The sequence below is a fragment of the Papilio polytes genome, unplaced genomic scaffold, assembly GCF_000836215.1.
Source record: "Papilio polytes unplaced genomic scaffold, Ppol_1.0 DF824269.1, whole genome shotgun sequence".
NCBI lineage: Eukaryota > Metazoa > Arthropoda > Insecta > Lepidoptera > Papilionidae > Papilio > Papilio polytes.
This window is the reverse complement of record NW_013524935.1, coordinates 2,477,379-2,497,783: the sequence shown is the minus strand read 5'-3', so window position 1 is coordinate 2,497,783 and position 20,405 is coordinate 2,477,379. Positions and strand designations below refer to the sequence as shown.

General features: G+C 34.0%; 1 protein-coding gene across 2 annotated transcripts in view; it reads left to right on the top strand.

Moving 5' to 3' along the window:
* Window positions 1-20,405, top strand: part of LOC106107408 (unconventional myosin-XVIIIa) — a 135,769-nt gene that overhangs the window by 94,144 nt on the left and 21,220 nt on the right. For both annotated transcript variants that reach the window (XM_013288256.1, XM_013288266.1), the window contains 2 exons: window positions 17,511-17,659; window positions 18,025-18,148. In XM_013288256.1, the coding sequence (XP_013143710.1) occupies window positions 17,511-17,659; window positions 18,025-18,148 (273 nt within the window). The remainder of the gene's footprint in view (window positions 1-17,510; window positions 17,660-18,024; window positions 18,149-20,405) is intronic.

Below are 20,405 nucleotides of genomic sequence, written 5' to 3'. Positions count from 1 at the left end.
AGGTAAAGTAAAGTATCTGTAGCATTTTTGTAATTTATTACAAAGATACTGTAATTTATTATAAAAATAAATTAGAAATGTAAAAGTATTTTGTTTTTAAATGTTTTAGCTTTTTTATATATTTTTCTTGTTATGGAAGTGGTAATTATTAGTAGTTTAAAAATTTCGTCTACAGAAAATGTATTTTAAACGATGCTGATTACTGTGTAATCTTTTGTCTGTCCGTGTGTCTGAATTCATCGCTTACCTCACATATAAATGGCGAAATATTATAAGTTCACGAGAGTCTTTGACCTCTTCCGTGTGTCTTTTGAACTGCACCTTTTTAAAATTACATCATTCAATTTTGTTTTTTAAAAACTCGATTACAACTCGTTTGTCAGAAAAACATTAAAAATGTTGTAACTGTTTTAAAATAATTAACTGATGCTGACTGCGACCGATGCCCATAGACATTTCCAGGTGACAAGGTTGTCTTTGGTGGAACATTTGTACAACTTATTCTGAACAAATACATCGTCAACTAACGTTCGAAGTTCTATATTGCAACATGTTTTTGAACATAATTGATATGTCATAACTGTCGTATATCAACGCATGGATAGAATCCGTTAATGCATGTGCAAGCGGAACAAGATCGCACGCGAGCGACTTTCTACGGCTCCTTCCTCCCACGGTCGACAGTGTAACTAGGGTTTTCAACTAACAATGGAAGTGTGTTCAACTAACGTGTGTGTGAGAGAGTTTTGGTTAACTAACGCACTACACTGTCGTTTTTTACTAAAGTCACCCCTATCATGCAGAAATCTTATAGCTCGTTGTGGATGTGTAAAGGTAACGACGATGTCTTTGATGCGGGCACATCACCATCGGTCAAATGTCTATCAAATTTAAAAAGGTGACAGCCCTATGTAACCGCTCGTTCAGTCTGAGAACCGCTAAATATCGGACTGGTATCACAACAAACTATATATGAACAAAATGAGAAAAAACACAACCAGCTCCCGGCGAAAGTCGATTGAGACGCAGAACCGTTCGATAGCTACTTGACTCGCTATTAAGTAATATGACCATAACGTTACAATATTTGTCAATAACTCACCACACTCAGTATCCCTTGTGTTTAATTTATTTTACACTTACATGAAAAATTTTATAAACAATTTTAATGTTACAAATCACAAACTACTCACAGACTTTAAGAAGTATGTCAAAATAGTGTCTTCTAGTAAAGTCCATGTGATATCTTTTTACAACTATTCTAAGAGTTAATTAACGTTAAAACTAAAATAACCACTCTGAGTGCATTTATATTATGTTATAAAATTTAAACAAACGACAAGGGAGAGTAACAATATGGCGTACACATTCAAGATGAGTGTGAGTGACCTCGATTCATAATTACAAATATGTTTAAACGTAATCTCTTATAGCGTTAATATCTGATTTTCCATGCATGCAGTTACGTGATCTACATTTTTTTAGTTTTAAAGTGATCGAAGAAGCTTTCGCTTTTATTATCTTTCATTGCTGCTGTTCAAAGTTACATCATTGCATCATAATGTATCTGTAATGTAGAAATGCATCTGATTTTTAAATCATAGAATAATGCTTTCTCACAATCACATCAGGTATTTTGGTTATTTTTATAACATAAGGTGGCAAACGAGCAAGCTGCCACCTAAATCCGCCAAAATGGCGAAGCGACCGCTGCCCACAGACATCCGCAAAAGCAGATGCGTTGCCTACCCTTATCCGACAGAGGAGGAGACGCACATAAAAAGGATATCTTCCCTTCTTATGTATGTCTTCCTCCGTCAAATCCACTTACCCTTCCCATCCTCTCCTTGTAAGAAAAAGATGGTAAAGAGGAAGGGACTTAAATAAGGCCTCTACTCGTATGTATCGAAGCATTAGAAAATTATTAAAATGTTAAACAGATAAAATTTCTAAACGTAAACACGTGCTTATCGTAACAGTGGATTACTATTTTATTTGAGTTAACACGAGTACAATCTGTGTCTAAACTCATTTGTTTTCAGGCTGATGTATAACATTATGATTTCATTTACAGTGAGAACTTGCGATAAATGTTTTCTCTACACTACTTATTGGAATGGAATCAGACCTAAGAGCTCTCAGCCATTACAATCGTAGTATTATTAGGAAGTACACTTGATTCGCCTTCACAATCCCACGGCGTCGTTGATCTTAGAAAACTGTTACGCTGTCATTTCTTGTAGTGCAATTACTGTTGTTTTGTTTCTTGTTAACTAATTTATAAGGCTATGCCCGCTTAAGATGGTTTAACTTTCAATAAATAACTAGGCAAATATATGAACTGATGATCACTGAAAACCTGAAATTGAATTGAATCAGTACAAAGAAATGACAAACTGTTAATAAGATAAGAGTGAATTAATTACTCAGTATAATTTCTCTGGTCAAAATTATAATACAATAATAATAGTATTCATTGATATTCTGGTATTTATGTTTTTTTTACGAATCATCAAGTAGACTTTCGCAATTATTCATTTCAATAATTACAAGGAACGAAATAGAAATTGATAATTGTCAATAATTTGTCTTAACGAATCTGCTATTTGGTAATCATCCGTGCAAAGGTCGCGGGCCTACTTCGCTCGATTCGCTTCGGTTGAACATTTTAGCAACAGTACCTATAATTTATTTTTCATCCGACAACACGCTGTCACTTTCAACGTTGAAAACTTTGCGAGCTTTTTTTAGACGTTACAATGGAGGTGTACTGTTTTAATAATACGTAAGCATTCACTGTGTATTGTGTATGGAATTGCTGGATAAAAGGGTGCTGTTTATTGCAGTTTACGTTAATTACTAGTTTATGATGTTTAGGAAGGGATTAACGGATGTTATATACCATTGAGAGCGATGATTGACATCCGTTGACTTGCCTTTTTTCAACAGAAACTACTTCTTTATATTTCGGAATTTGTTACATTCATAACAGTTTTATAAAGACCAGCAAGGTATCTGAGATCCTCTGATGGTACGGATGCTATTGGTCTTAAGGATTACTTAATATCAATACACCAGCTGCTAGTTTGTCCTCTTGTCATATAAAAATATTGGAGAGTAGCCAATAATGTTTATAGCTGTATAAACTTGTGTAAGTAGCACTAAGCTTTCCAACTGTGAAGTTATTGCGACATAACACACGACTTTCGCCACATCCCTCCGCAGCACACACTGCACAGCTTCCCGTCTTTAGCTGCAAAACGCACGTCATGCGTTTCCCCGGTCGTTCAACCCGATCTCGATTGCTTTGCACAAACCATATAGCAATGTACACGCAAAGAGTTAATAAAATTCCTATCAATATGTTGCTATACTGATTTGGTACACAATTACGCTTCAAATTTTCGATACCAAATTATTTTGATTCCAATTGTATTCGATGTTTCTATTTTATAAGGTTTTTTTAATAAGAACTCTGTCTATAACATGACTTTATTATTACTTTGGTCTCAGTTATTGCAAAGGGAATGAAAGAGATGACGATATGTCTTAATACAAATGTCACTACAGTGGGGTTCTACGGTTAATAGCAGAGGTTGTTAGAAATACCCGTCTCATTTTCTTCATAGTAAAAGCTGTAAGTTAACTGGAAGTGGACAGGTTGTGTTCGTCAAGCAAATGTTAGCGCACTGTCCTCTTTAAACACTTGGTTGTTAACGGGATCGGGAAAGCATAAATGTTCAAATACTGCATAGAAGCCTCGAAGCTTTACATTTCCTTAAGACAATACAGTTTTCCAGAGATACTGGTTTCCAGCTTTTACACGAGTACTGTAAATACTAGGGTAAACATATTTACGATGACGCAATGATGCTTAAGAAGTTTGTATACATAACAAATCGATTTTTATGTATATAGATATTAAGTAACAGATACATCAAAGACAGCGATAATTTTACACATTGATACAGAGTTAATGAAATGCATTCACATAACAAACGACGCAACAAACAGGTTTATACTAAGGTGAGGTTTTCTTGTGAACAGAAACCGCCTACACAAGCATCTCACTCTGTAATCTCTCGCCGTATACAGAATTTGTCGACCTGTCCACTTGATATGTCAATGCAATTTATGTCTACGAGAACTGTAAATTAAAATGAAAAGCTTTATGAGAAAGTCTAAATAGAATTCCAGATTAACCGCACTCAGATATTAAGTGCTAATTAAGGGAAAAGTCTACATTAAGCGTGTAAGTAGAGATTAAACTATTGAATTTGTCAATAGTTAATTTTTTACAGTATGTTGTTATTTGTTCTGTCCTATTCGATATTACTACATAATTGGTGTAAAAACCTATAAGCACACTCTCTCTCAAATTCTATACTAATTTTTCTAACATAATATTTTCACGCCTAATAATTGAAGACATACATAGATAACTGAACATATTTGCTATTTGCGTCACCAGTCCCCGATGTTATTCAATTTGGTTGAATTCGCCACGCACGTGTCCAGTTGATGCGATCTCGACCAATTAAGTCGTCAATCGACCACTTGATGCTTATTGAGATAGGGTTACCAACAATCGTGTCTCATAAAATAAAAAAAAACATCCATATCGTCTCTCAACATATTGTTCCTATTGAAGTCAAAAATTTAGGTAAATTAGATTCTTTAATAAAAGCAAAGACTGTTAGGTTACCTCGCATTCCTTTTTTTGATTCAAAAATATTTTGACCGTTTCCAAAAAAAAAATGTATTTAATGAGTAATACCGAACAAATGCTTACTAAGAAATTCGTCAAAGAAATAACAGTAAAGTTATGTAACTTTAACTCAGCTTTACTTAGGAGGAAGGAAGATAATCGACTTGGATGCAAATTATGCAATTTAAATTTCTAGCGAAAGAGCAATCGATTGCCTTAGAAATGGATTTATTATGCTTAAATTTAATTACGTTACGAGCTCTCTTTTATTGATTTTAATCAATATGACAATTCACTTTTATAATATTAAATTTACATAATTTGATGAAAGCTTTAAGTTCTACGACATAGAAACATGTGCATTTGTTAGGTAACAGTGCAACGTGGCAACGATAGAAAATAATTTAGAAGCGAGACAAATATAGAAACATGACTTATTGTATAGTGACTTATTTGATGGTTGCGTCTGGAGATTAAAATGAAAAAAAATCTATAAACCGTATATAACAAACGAGTATACCGTTTACGAGGAAATTTGGACAAAAATCCATGAAAATATCATTATATTTTCGTAACGTTTACTTATGGTCCTTACGTAATTTGTTTAAAAATCCTACTTAAACATAGATCAACCTAACAACAATGTATCTCTCCAACGTTTTCACATATTTATAGCCGCATAAATCAAGGTAAACGATACATCGATAATCATTAAATTACCATAATATTAAAATGAAATCGTGCGATTTTAGATATTTTATTATTTTATTGTTCATTAAAAATTAAAAATGAACACTAACTCTACATTATTTATATCTTAAGGACAGGGACTCCTATTGATAATTATTTATTCAACTTCTGTTAGAAACATAAAACAAACTAATTTCAAACAGCACGTACTTGTATTTTGATGTGTGGACATTGTCTGTTTGGATATGTCACCTATTAGAAAATGTGCACTGAAAGTTCATACTTGTTTATAACACAGTATTTCAACCTATAATTTAGAAATAATATTTTATTACGTTCATAATTTGCATCGTCTTAATTATAAGCTCTACAATTTTCTATTAGAAAATAAACCTGTGATATTGTAATTTATAGTTTCAAGTGACCTTATACTTTTATAAGACTTGATGAGTCAGGTTGACTTCTCATTTAAGCAAATTAACTCCGAACGTACTAATTAGCGGCCAAGACTCAACCGTGTTAATTGTTAGTAATTCAAGTTCTCAGTTGTGAAGAGATCGTTACTGACTTATAGAAATTACGCGGCAATTTTTCACCGACTTATGTGATGCTTCGTTAGTACTCATATTTATGTTATCCTTAAAGTATATTTATTTAATGGTAATCTGACTACATTTTTCTCACGTTTCAGTGACGAAGCCATTGTTAAAATGTGTCACGGTTTCATTAAATTAATCTTGTCATGTTTGGAATCAAATGAGTAATTCAGAATAACACACAGTAAGTTATTTTTTCTGTTAATGTAGTTAAACTTGATATTTTGATAACTTTTGGTATTTTTATAGAATTAAATTAATATTGCTAATTCAGAAAACAAGACATACTCAGCACCTGTTGCATCGAGCTAAACGGACTGGAACTAGAACAGGGAACAACTTACCTAATTATGAATTTCTCATTAGGTATTATTTTTCGGACGGTGCTTTTAATTTATACATGACTGTATTTTGATTGACACTTTCTTATTACAAAATGATGTATCTATTATGACCTAATATACCATTTAAACTAGGCAACAGATATTTGTAGATATGCGAATTAGTTCAGGATAACCGTATTACCAATGAATTAGGTTACGACATCATTAAATTCTCGTAACATTCGCTTTGTTTACATAACCTTTTTTCATCTAATTTACGGCACATATAACTCGATTCTGCGATTTTAGTATCTTGCCGTGTTACGGTAACCGAGATTAATGTAATGACTTAACAAACCGGTCGATATTAATTTCACACTTAACTTTTTGGTAGCTTTCCACGACTTGCGTAATGCAACTTAGCTTTGGCACGACGAATTATGTCAATGTTTATATGCATCAGGTAACGACTGTTGATGCGCAGCGCAGGCACGTCTAGCAGGCGCACGGTGACATTGACTTTCTTATTGGCGCGCTTGTGATAGCGCGCCGACATACGGCCGCCGCTCGCCACGACGCGCGCGCGCATCCACGCTCCGTCGACGCGATAGCCCGCGCCGGGCCGCCGGCAATGCCCGCAGTGAAAGTATTCAGTATATTCGGCGGACAGAAGCCGACCGAGAAGCATACCGCTCCTACCGCGCAGAATAGGGCGATGCAAAAACTCTACAGGACCTTCTCAGTCGGTCCCGAAAACACGAACGAACATAAAGGCGGGAAAGTGACCGCGATCGCTGCCTGCATCGAAAAACGTATCGTTAGTGAACCACAAGTGAAAAATAACAGTGATAACGTGCAAAATAATTGTAATATAATTGACATTAAAGTAAATAGTTCGGCCGGTAAATTAGACGTTTCGAAAAGACAGCGTGTGTATGAAAATGTAAACGTAGGTAACATAGATAAAAAATCGGATGTTAAAGGTAAATTATTAGAAGAGTCGAAGGGTTATACGTCTGTATACGAAAATATTACTATTGTGAATATACAGCAAAAAGATAAAATTGAAAGCGATCGCAACGCTGAATCAAAACTAAACAAGGCTTTGGAATCTTTCGATAAAATATTATCTGAATTTTCTTCAAGTACATCTCTAAGTGATATTAACAGTAACAGTGCTTTCATTGTACCGAAATTGCAAAAATCTAAAACTTGCAGTATAATCGAATCTCGTTGTATTTTGAAAAAGTCTAATTCTGATCCAGAAAGTGACACTAAATTACGAAAAAAAGTTTCAAGAAACAAATCGATCGATAAAACAACGAGCCTGTGGAATTTAGACGACATGAAAGGTAAAGAATTATCATCCCCTTTAATGCCTTTGTCATCAATTCAAAATGATAAAATTAACTCTGACAAATATGCAACGTACAAAATTTCATCTAAAACAACTACACGTGCTAATTGCATTAAAACAGAAGACTTAAAGAAACTAGATGTTAAAACAAGAATTCTTAAGAAAACTTTGTCGAACCCACCTTCAACACCAGTACCGGTCGTGGCCAAGACCAAACAATCACCAAAAAAATCAAGTGATCCAAAGAAAATACGGTCTAAAATACTACCCGATAAAACTAGAACTAGCCTCGACTCCAAGGATATGCCAAAATCACAAATGCAAAAAGCTAAAAGTGTATGGGAGATTGGAAACGAAGCAATGATTTCAACAAAATTAGAAAGAACTAAATCTACTACTTCTATCGCGGGTTCTCCAAGTAAGATCCCGGTGATTAGGAGTCAAATGTCACAAAACAAATTCAGTAGCACCAGAGCGTTATTTTCTCCCACTCCGGTTGATCTAAATAATGTAGACCAGACCAGAGAGTGTGCTCAGAAAAATAAGGCGACTACAGCAAGAAAAGGTTTAGAGAAATTCGAACCAAAGCAAATGAAACAAAAATCTCAGCTTAATTTGAAAACTGATTCAAAACGACAGTGTGACAAAACCAAGAAAGAAATAGTGGACAAAAAACCGACGTCATCTCCAAAGTCATCGATAAGGGACTACTCGGAAGAAATTAACGCTATGCGAGCGAAGTTTCAACAGAAAAAAATAAACAACAAAAGAGACCTCGTTGTCGTACTGCCGGAGACGAAACGTAATGAAAACGAATCGGAGGCAATCGAAACGCTGTCCCCTGTCAAGTATATTGTAAAAAAATTAGAGTACAAGACTGCCATGGAATCAAAGGCGGACGCCGCCCAGTTTTTAAGCTGTAAAGTAATTCCAGCAATACATAAAGAGGAATGCGTAGCAAATACCACGTTTCATAACCACCTGAGCACACTCGTAGGTCGACAAGTCAAGTATGTAGAGCCTAGGGATGACACCAAAACATGTTCGCAAATTGAAAAAATAGATTTGCATAAACACGCTATGGAGAAGATATCAGACACTCACTCCGACTGTAGCGATGACTCGGGTCACGTCTCTAACGACGCCGGGAACGATAACGACACCGTGTTCGATAACATACACGATTTAAACGGAAGTATAGACGAAGTGGATTGTAAATTGTTTGATGGACCTAAGCAGTTCGGGATAGATGTGCCTGAGCATGCGAAGAGTGTGTGTCCCGTGCGGCCGGCGCGACGCGGTGGCGGCGTGCGCAGCAACGAGGTCGCTAGCGGTACCCCAGCCAGCGCTACGAAAGTGGACGAGCAGGTACGCGACACTGTTAACGTATCGATATTGCAGGTGCAACCTACCTGCGCCCGCACAGCTAATTTGTCAGTTAAATCGTGTGTAATATTACGTTGTAGTTGTACATCGGTTATATAAAAAATACACTTCACAAATCTACCAGATTGATTAAACACTTTTCTGTCACAATTTTGCATTCCTTTTACACTGATGTGAAGTAATTGTTAAATCATAATGACTTGAGGTGGAAGAGACCTTCAAACTTTTAAAGTATGGGTAAGGTAGTCTCGCAAGCTTCATTCTTGTAGGAAAGAGGCCTCTTTTGACATTAATCTGTAGTTTCATCAGAAGTACTTCATGATTTTCCTTTTTAAAGCTGAACAATGTAGCAATTCATAACAGGTCGTCCACCCCATACAGTTTTGTTGACTATTCGTACTCCCAATATTATGCAAGCGAGCTCTAACAGAAAATAGATATGCAAGTGTACATTAGCATGCGCATACATGAGTAAACAATACCATATCTAAATATGAATGGTTTGTTATATTGAATTTTAACGAGTCCTTACTATTAGTTACAAGCTTTGCATTCATTACTTGATGTACGAGAAATGAGTTATGGTTTACTGAATTTTAAATAGTAACTTATAACAGCTTCTAAAATTTTAAACTGGAAAACAATTTTATATCTTAGTTTTGTGATCGAGAGAATTGGAACATAATTTTTGGTAACTGCTTTTCAGGTTAGGTATCCGTGCAAATGTATATACTCGTATATTTTTATATAAGAATTTCCAAAATTTCGTTTCAATCGTGAGAAATGTAAGTTATGCAATGACAAATAAATGTTTTTCCACACAAGTATTTATTAACATGTACGTAACTTACGTAATTTTTAAAAGAATTCACATATACTTTTGGCATTTTTTTTTATTAATTCTTAGACAATGATAAAAGAATTTTTGTTTCTTCAATTTAAGTAAACTTGACGTTGCCTCAAATCTACCAGAATACTTCCCGATAGAGAATAAAACTTTAAAATTAAAGGTTTTTTTAAAGATATCTTACTATCCCTTATTGTCAATATCTCGTACTTTATCTAAACTCAGGCACTACATCAATAATTTATTAATATTTTGTTTGGATAACTTTATTTTATTTCTACTAGTAACCATGTTCTTCTATTTGTCGGTTTGTGTAATCGAAGTCAATTTGTGTTAGAAATTAACCGCTCAAGGCGTCAATTAAAGTGCAAGTTTATCTCGACACCTGAATCTTATTACGGTACTAAAATCGTGATTAATCATTTCGCGGTCCGAGACAAGTGCACTTCACGGGTCAACACAGGGATTATCATTTACTTCCGCACTTTCACCGAATTCTTACAACACAATACTGGTGACGTTTATGACATAAAAGATGTTCTCGTTAATGGATGTGTTCTTAATAGTTTACTTAAGACGATCTAATGCATACTTAACTCGGTTGCGTAATGTTTGAAAGCTAAATGGAATTTTGGAAATCTCTGAATTTTTAAATGGTTAGTCTTGATTTTGTAGTTAAATTTACTTCTATACACTAGTGATGATCAGACAAGGATTACTTACGCTGTTAAAGTGAAAATATTGATAATAAATTATGTTCTTTGATTGACCACATTAATGTCATATGAATTTTAGTCGTGCGTACTCAAGATTTAAAAAAAAAAACTAAATCGTTTACTTTTGTTTCTATGTTGATTGTAATAGAACCGTGTTATTATTTAGACGAGCCATACGTTACGCCAGTAACATACTCGTAATACATTCAAGTTAAACTGCCAATAAAAATTCATGAAAGTAACAATTCATCATTTTGCTATAGCATTAAATGAACTTTCTATTTTGTCAGCGAGTTTGTGATCTGCTGATAATTAAAAAGAAATGTTAATAAGCTCTTAATTATGGGATTTTTTCTACTCTGTTTCCTATTTCTAAATTAAAATGTGATTGTAATTTTTGTTATATTTGATCGCCCGAAACTTGTTTTCTTTAGCAGTCTTACAAACGTATTAGCTGCTGTTGCTACGATTTTGTCTCAAACAACAGGTTAGCAGCTTTCATTACATTCCGTAGTTGTTTACTACTTAGCACGTGCGTTCGCGTCCTTTCTCGATTGAGCAATTCTCTGAGGTCAGTAACAGATATTTCGTTTAATTCGATCCCCGTACACTTGTCAACGTGGTATCGATTTGCCCGGTCACGTAGTCGATTTCGTGAGCATTGCTGGGCTCCTGGGGCTTCGATGCCCATCACGTACCAGCTTTCCCCGACGCGTGCCGATGAAAGCTATCCTTTCTTTGGAATATAACGGATGCTATGCATTGCTCGGTTACAACATAAATTAATAGACTTTGTTGTTCCTTCTATACGCGTTTATTAAGTCAAATATTATGTAGCGTCTGAGTACCAACTTGAAGATTAGTTTTCCGTAGTTTTTTGCGATATTGTTTTAACGTTAATTACATAAATGTGTATGATTTCAACATCTTCAAATATTAAAATGTTATTTTTTCGTCAAGTCTATTCTAACTAACAAAATTATTAAGTCTTTTAAAGTTTTTATAATACTTTTTTGTGGTTATGTTTTAATCGAATGCGTTCTTAACTGAGTCGAAATTAAAAAAAAGTTCCTTATGTATTACGCAATATGAAAGTGAATGTTGTTTCGCCGAGGAATATGATACTTATACTCGTTTCACTTTTTTCTTTTGCAAAGCTATTATTAAAGAGAATATCCATCAGTCGAAGCGTTCATTGTGTTATTTGATTGCTGTCGTATTGCCTATAGCAGCTTGTTTTATTGCTTGAAGGTTTATTTCCTACCCATTTCGCTAAAATGTAATTTATCGTTTACTTTGATTGAGAACTTGTCATAAGAACATACTTTTATGTTAAGGTTTCTGGTTGTCGTACGATATTCAATCTAAAATAGGAAGCGAAACCAAACTAAAATGACTTAGGGTCCTTCAAGAAGCGAGCCTAAAATTTCCTCAAAGGCCGGCAACACATCTAGTTCCTCTGGTGTTGCGGATGTCCATACGCGTTGTTGACCACCTCTCTTTTCATATGTTTTCTTTGATGCCTTTTCTTATAAAAAAGAAGCGAATTCATTTCTTTAACTTCTCAATGGGTTATTGTTCATAATGTTATTGTTAATAATAGCCCATAATATTTGGACATATTTACTTCTCTATAAGCAAAAATTTTAATACAATTTTACGACTTGCACATGCAGTTTAGCAATTGTATACTTTTTCTACTAAATAACAATACAGTAGTATTGAAACCAATAACGTTTTGAAAATATATCGTTTGCCTTAAAAAGCGAACGATATATGGACATGAACAAGCTACTTGATAAATTGTTTATAGCAATTTGTTAAGCGCGATTCTGCTACACTGCATAGCATTGTAGGGCTGGCGATGTCGTTTTATATCTGCCAATATTGAACAATGTAATATTGATTTTATATAACAGTAAATTACCCGCGATTTCCTTTGCATGCAATTAAAAAAAATGATATTTAGCATATGTTTTCTTCCAGACAGTGTTTTATTCGTTTAATTTCAGCCAGATTAATGCAGCCGTTCACAAGAGCTTCTAACAAACCATCTATCCATCCACTTTCTCATTTTTTAAATACATATATATAGTAAGAAGTAAGATTAGTACGAAAAAAAATTATTGCTCTGATAAATTGTACTAAAAATTAAATAAAGTTTACGCATATTACATGAATGCGATGCAAGAATTATTTCTGACAACCCTGACAAGATGGATCGCATTTTAAAAGTAAATATTAATTCAAACGGCAGATGAGACGGAGCATAATATTTTTTATCCCTCATATACGCAAGAAATAAAAAAAGTACGACGGCAACATTTTATAATCTCTATTCTTGGGGAGATGTGTTTAGGGCAACCCCAGTGGCAGGTATATGCCGCAGGTGTGTTGCCAGTAAATGATTTGTATTGACCCACAATCGAACTATTGTAAGGTGTATCAAAGTATTACGTAGCTTTCTATGAAAGTGGCGATTTGCGGTCTCGATGCGATTTACAGAATGACCTATACTTACGGCCTGCCTTATTAATAATTACGGGTAACCACCAGCTTTAGATAGTAGAATTATATTATGAATAACGTGGGCTATCTTATGTCGCATCTTAATAATATTCATAAAACAATTAACAACAGTTGTGTATATTCGAAGTATACTACTCTTATATCAAATTCTATTTAAACTGAAGAGATTGTTTGAACACGCTAATCTTTAAAACTAATTATTTGCATTAAAAAAAACTTTTTGTAATTGTTAGCCTCAATATTGAGGATGGCGATAGGCTATTGAAGATCACAGAATATACCTTAGGAGCCGATTGAAACTGAAAAACTAAGCGAAAAGAACAAATTAGAATAGATAGCCAGAAATCATAATAATGACTTGAAAACATCCCTGTAGTTTTTATTTCATAATGAGAGCCGGATGCTATTTATCTTTTAGTTTTGATTTTCGTTTTCCTCACCATAGAAAATTTTATCTCATGATTCCATTGTTTGTCAAAGAACATATAAAAACGTTTTTGTTGTAATTTTAAATTTAAAGATGGTCTGTAGAAACCCAGAGGTAAATGAATGATATTAATCTAAAAAAAAAATTGTTAGAGCCAAAATTCATCTTAAATTTAACTATTTTATATCATTAGTTGAAATAAATTGTACACAATTCTTAAACAATTACAGCCTTTCAAATAAATGCGGTGTAAGGTTATACTTAGGACAAATTTTGCTTATACTCAGTTTATTTCTAAGTTAAACTTTATCCCACTTTTATTTGTAAGGCTGTTAAAGTCTGAATCAAGAATATAGATATTCAAACTCCCGAAGAGGTAATGGCGAAGTAAGACATGTATATAATGTTACAAAGTGTATGATAATCACAAACCCGTTCGGTAATTCCCGTTTTGGTTCGTTCCGAGAAACTGTAGCGATTAATACTTAACTGTATAATGGAACTCCACGTTCGATGTGTACCAAGTTTACATTCGTATGGGACCACTTTTTGTACCATCACGAGTAAACAATAACACCTGTTGCTACAAGAGCGACAGGTTCTCACTGCTTAAACACCTGTATAAAAATATTGTTATCTCTTTTTTTTAAACGAGAGTGACAAGGATGACTACATGATTTTAGTCGGTGTATCAGGATGGAACCTTTAATAATAGCAATAGTAAAATACACTCACGAATCTTTTTACAGAGATATCAGTTTTCTGATGTTAAGTGACCACCTTCTCTCGTTTTATCTTAGATGCCTGTTTTAAGTGAGATTTTAAGCTTAAATCAATCTTATAACCATGGCACGTTAGTTAATTGCTCTTTCGGTTCATATTAATGAAGAAAACGTAGAAATTCAAGTTATGAAAAGGTGACATTTAATCAAAACACGGTAGTTATTAAGTGGTGACGGAAAATATATAAAATGGAATTCCTGAAAAACGTATTCGCAGTCGTTTTATTGCGAATTACCGTCATATCAAAGTTGTGTTATCAAAACCGGCTTTTAAACCGACAATACATTTTAATTACCTTCGACTGAAGTCATTTGTTTGCATGTAACAGATCCCATACAATTTAAAACATTGAAGGTTTGTTATTGTGTGAATGTATGAAGTTGAGCTTCCGAGTGTCGAGTTAATGAGCATTGTGTTGAGGAAGTTGAGACCGTGTTGATATTATCATGTCACGTCATATCATATCACATCGTTAACATCACGAAGGTCTCGGCTTACTGGACATGAGACGAGTAATCTTGGCTCAAATATTCATTAAAATTTCTTACAACCGACTTTAAAACTGATGGTGGAAAGATTTCCAGTCATAGCATTTTTATTACACAACTCAAATAAATTTTTGATCATAATCCCAGATTGATTTGATAGCCAGAAATTAATGTCAAGAGGACAGATGGTGTCGGTGATAAACATTTGAAAATTAGTTCGATCACGAACTAGATGTTGTCTCAAAAGGTTCGATATCTCCACTTTATGCGACGTAATCAATGTGTGACTTTAATAATGTAATTCCTATTAAATAATATCCTATTTGTTGTGTAAGAAATTATGATGATATAGTAGTATTGTTTGTCATTAAATTACTAGATAATGTATCTACTTGTAACAAAAGTTTCTCTCAATAAAGATAATGAGCTTCCTCATTGACTGTCCGATACTTATATAATTTTACTTGTACAAAAATAATGAAGAATTGTCTTGATATTAAATGTCGTAGATATACAAATAAACTGCGTCTGTTATTTTTATATGTAAACGTAGTTATTTGCATTTTCTTTTAAGAAAATTGTTGATTCTAACCCTCTGATCCTGTTTCCACATAGTGGCTGACATATGTATAGAGTTCTATCTCCACAGGTTATAAATCTTAACATTTACTTGCAGATAGAATAGCTCCTGGCACCCCTCTAATATTTATTCATTCATAAACCTACCGCACTCATCACTGTGTACACATAATAGTTCCTTTTGTTACTATGTACACAAATACAAACATATAGATGTAAGCATAATATGTTGCTATAAGAGAATATAAACAAGGCTAATAGCTTAACATACTTATGTTTCTAGAACTCATTTCTAAGTTGTATCAACTATAATTACGGTCAGTAACGTGTTTATATTTTTGGCGATAAAAATTACCATTTTATTAAAATTTTCGCTTAATAACGACGATACATCCTGCTGAAATAAATGCAAAGAAATAATATTTTTTTATTAACTCTAGACTCTAGAATTACTCTTCACTTTAAGAAGTCAATTGATCATGATGATATTGGGTACAGTAAGTCAGAGGTAAAAAATGGACGTTAAGTACCTTTTATTCCTGAAAACAAAACGTATGCAAAGTTACATAGCAGTTTATAGTTGGTCTACTCGTTACCGGCATGTTGTGCAAGCTGAGGACAAATAGACAAAGTCTAACAGAACAATCGGCGGACGTGCCTCAGCAAACAGCCTCCGCTGACGAGCACTCGCTCCACTTGCAACGGCAGCATCTAACTGCAGATGCAGTATTCTGTTAGATGCACTACATAGGGTTGTCATAAACTGTATAGGGATGAATTAGGAATTTTGGGTAGCACTGGTCTTTCGTAGTAGACTATTTGCTGATTTTTTAATGTAATTTGGGGCATAATAAAAGTGTTTTGTAATTATGTGTTATAAAATACAAGACATTCTTCTTTTGATTATCGCTACATAAACTAATTTTTCGGTCCTTAAGTATAATAATAAACTAATCCAGTCCCCTCCCTCTTGTTTGAAATGAAAAACTGTTCATCTAAATAAACATAAAATTTATTTCATGTGACAACCCTAATTAACATCATGGCGGTCGTACAAGTACAATTATCCTATCGGTAATTTATTACGATCAAGTCGAGAAAAGTCGGCACTAATTCTAAGAACGAACTGAATATAAATTATCAATAAATAGATTTTCTCCTGACTTTCGAAGTTAAAAGTAAGCTTGCATGGTTACAACGATTACCTAACCACTTTATTTATCTTTTTAACATGAATGCGTTAAACGACATAAATATGGTAAAAAAGAAAATATATTTAGAAAGTGCAACTCTGTCCGCTCTGTTTATACAACTAATAATACTCGTTACATTGAACGCAATGTGTACTCTACATAATACCGTAAACATAGTAAACCGATAACTTTTGCTTGGCACGTGAATACATTTAAATGCTAGCCTAGCCTTAAATCGTAAAAACACATATTTAATTCATTTCTATTTGTAAATTGTTCCTAAGTCATTTACTCGATTAGATAACTAATACTATCCATTTGTTGTTAATGCTGTTTTTGATAATGTATGTAAAATACCCGTTATTTCGTATCCTTATGAACATTACAAATCTGTACGTCATATTAGATGTATAGTTATAGTGAGTTCAAACAAATCATCTAATTGTGAATAAGTGGTCAGGTGGCTATTACGACTGCGGTAACTGGGCCAGATCTATGAGCGACTCGACTTGACAATGCTTGCAGTGGCCACGCGCCGGCACCAAACTAGGCCAGCCGGTATCACTGTTACTGTTTGTTTTCATTTATTTACAGTGTAATTGTAACATTTTTAAAGGTGTAAAAACATTTAAAAAACCGCGTAAATGAGATTAACTTTGAAATTTGTTTATTTATCTGAAACTACTCAAGCGATTTTGATGTTTCTTACTTTTTATACAACTTAAATGTTTAGATTTTTCACATCAGATTTACTTACAAGTTCGTAAAAAGTGTAAACGCATAGCTTCATGTTTTTACTGTAGCTTATCTAGCGTCATTTTGTGATTTTGAATGAAATACGCCGGTAACTTTACGTATTATTAAATTTAATATTTTGTGTTGTTGCAGATTATGTTCCGCGGCGGCGTGGTGGGTGGCCTGGACGCTCGCCGCGACGCCGCACTTGCCCGCGTACTTGTGCGCCTGCAAGCGCGGGCACGCGGCCTGCTGGCACGCCGTCGGGCGCAGCGCCTGCGGACACAACACACCGCAGCACGGTAACTAAAATTTACATCTGATGTGTTTAATTTTATTTAATACGTGCCAACACACTCGTTTTGAGATTAAATTGATCGTAATGATGTTGATAAAACACGTTACATCGTCTATTTACACCTGAATCTTTACATAGTTTTGATATCGCTGAGGTTATTTTAGGTTTACTGTCTCAAACAAATGAGGTGAGCTATACTTCAATCTATCGATGCTTATCTATATCCTACTTCGATATCGAATAAGTATGTGACTTCAAGTAATGTATGTAAATTCTGCTAATTTAATACTCTTTGATACGACCTAAAGGGTGTTGTAAATTGAATTGTGATGTAGCAATTTTATGTGTTATTTTTGTTGGTACTTTCAGATGCGTGCAACGCAACGTTCGCGCGTTCCTGGCGGTGCGCGACTGGCCGTGGTGGCGGCTGCTGGTGCGGGTCACACCACTGCTCGCCGTGCACAGGACGGAACACAGGCTCAAGCAAGCGCAGGTACATACATATATAAGAACATTAGCTATGCAAAACATATTTTAGGTAATTTTGGAAGGATGTTTGTACATTTATACCTCGATTCAGCGAGAGACTTGATAGTTAACTGTTATCGAGTCAGATGACAAAAACTACATAATATTTAGGGTCTCGTATTATCTATACTTCTATACTAATATAATGAAGTGTAAACACACACTACTTCATGGCATACGATGTCAGCAATCACAGCATGTTTTTTTAATAATTTCTTTAATGAAAAGCTCTTCACTTATGACACGCTTTAGACTATATATTTTCACGCTATTTCACTTAGGGGGTAAATAAATTGGAAAAATACCTTCACGTGGGAAAGGGACCAACTACAAGGATATTTTGGTAACAGTAATTTTGACATTATTATTTAAAAATTTGACACACGTAAACAATAAAATAATGATTTTACAATTTCATGGTAATGAAGTCGCCCGGGAACAGATAGTAAATTATAAAATATAGGAAATCCTTTTTCATAATGATTACAATACTGTCACTAAACGCTATAAAAACGCACATACATTGTGTAAAGCTAACCTATAATTGTAAGGTTATCTAAACCACGATAAGCATTGTGTGCAACGCCCATCGGTATAAATCCCGGTGTTGGTGTCGTGAAGTGAAACAGTTCAATGCCCCTACAGATGCTCCCGATATGGACGTCGTAATTATATAGAAAATGCTGCGTTTTGATATTATCATATGTTTTTTTAGTATAACTGCTATACATGATTTTTAAATGCTAGAAAGAGACAAAGTTACAACCATCTTATTAACAGCAAAGATAAAGTAAAATTAAGATAAAAAAATCTGGCAATCTTTAAAATGACAGTAGGCGTGGATAGATATGTAGATATTTATTTATTAAATTTAATAATACTATTAACTATTATCGCATTATTATTGTCACTTTCTTGTGATAACTATTGTTACCACAGAGTTTAATAAGAGCATATGCAATACCAGACATTGTTTGCGCAGTAGTGTTTGCTACCTTTCCACAGAGTAGTTATAGTCAGAGATAGTTATCACTATCCGCATTCCTCTGTAATAATGACTTTCCAAATGTATCAGTCAGTGAAAGGTTATATGAATTTATAGTTGTACTGTTTAATGTAACGATTTTAATCCTTGAATATGCTTGGTTAAATTATTCAAATTAAAATCTACAATTAAGTAAATTTTATTATGCTGTTGATGGTAAATGGTAATATTATGTTTAAGAAAGTAGAATACATAGACTAGACTATTTTGTTTTGTTCTATGAAAGCGGAGATCAGAAATAGGAAATAATCTTTCACTGAATGAATAATAGATATATTTATGCAGTCTATTGACGTTAAATAATAAAATAATTGTGGCAGATTATTGTAAATAACGGAAAAAGTTTTAAAACACGCGTATTATTGAAATTGTAAATATTATATCGTGTTATTGTTATAATGAGAGTAGTGTTCAGTTTGAGAAGTAGTGTTGTTAACGTCACTTGTGCTAAGAAAATAGAGCATTAAGTAGATGTAGGGTAATATAGAGATGGTGTTCTGTGATGTTTGTTATTAAAAGTGTTAACACGAATGAAGCGAAGTCGAGTAAGTAGTGGTTAAGTAATCTACTACACATTTACTAAGTGGCTTACCTTGTTAATAATAATGTGGAAATGACTGTTAGTATAAAGAAAAATTTAAATAAATTTATGTAAATGTAAGTAAAATTTTTTTAGAAAAAAAAATTATTAACTTAACGTAACTTGTTTTAAAAAGCACAGTTATAATGCTCTAAGTAATATTAGCATATCAACAGGGATTAATCCCTTACTTATATCCTTAACTTTTCATTTAATTTAAATATTGCATGGTTCACACTTCGCCAAAACAACTGGACATTAGCGCCCAATAACTGCACTGGCATAATGTGAATACTATCTGGCGCCAGTGATTCCATTCGATACCTGGCCTGCGCTACTCTCCAACTGTACTGGCTAAATGTAATCCAAGTATAACGCCAAGTGCTGCGTGACCAAATCATCGAATTCGATGCGTCGAGTTTTTGTCTACACCCAAACCTGTCATTGTCAAGGTGCACCTGTCGGGTTGCCTAACTTTTTGTACGATATAATCTCGCTGCAGCGTTACGCTCTGTAATCTTATGTCATTGCATCGGATAGAAGATTCATTGTTGGTTCTTATAGTTTTATTTGAAAAAATCATGGGAATTTATTTCC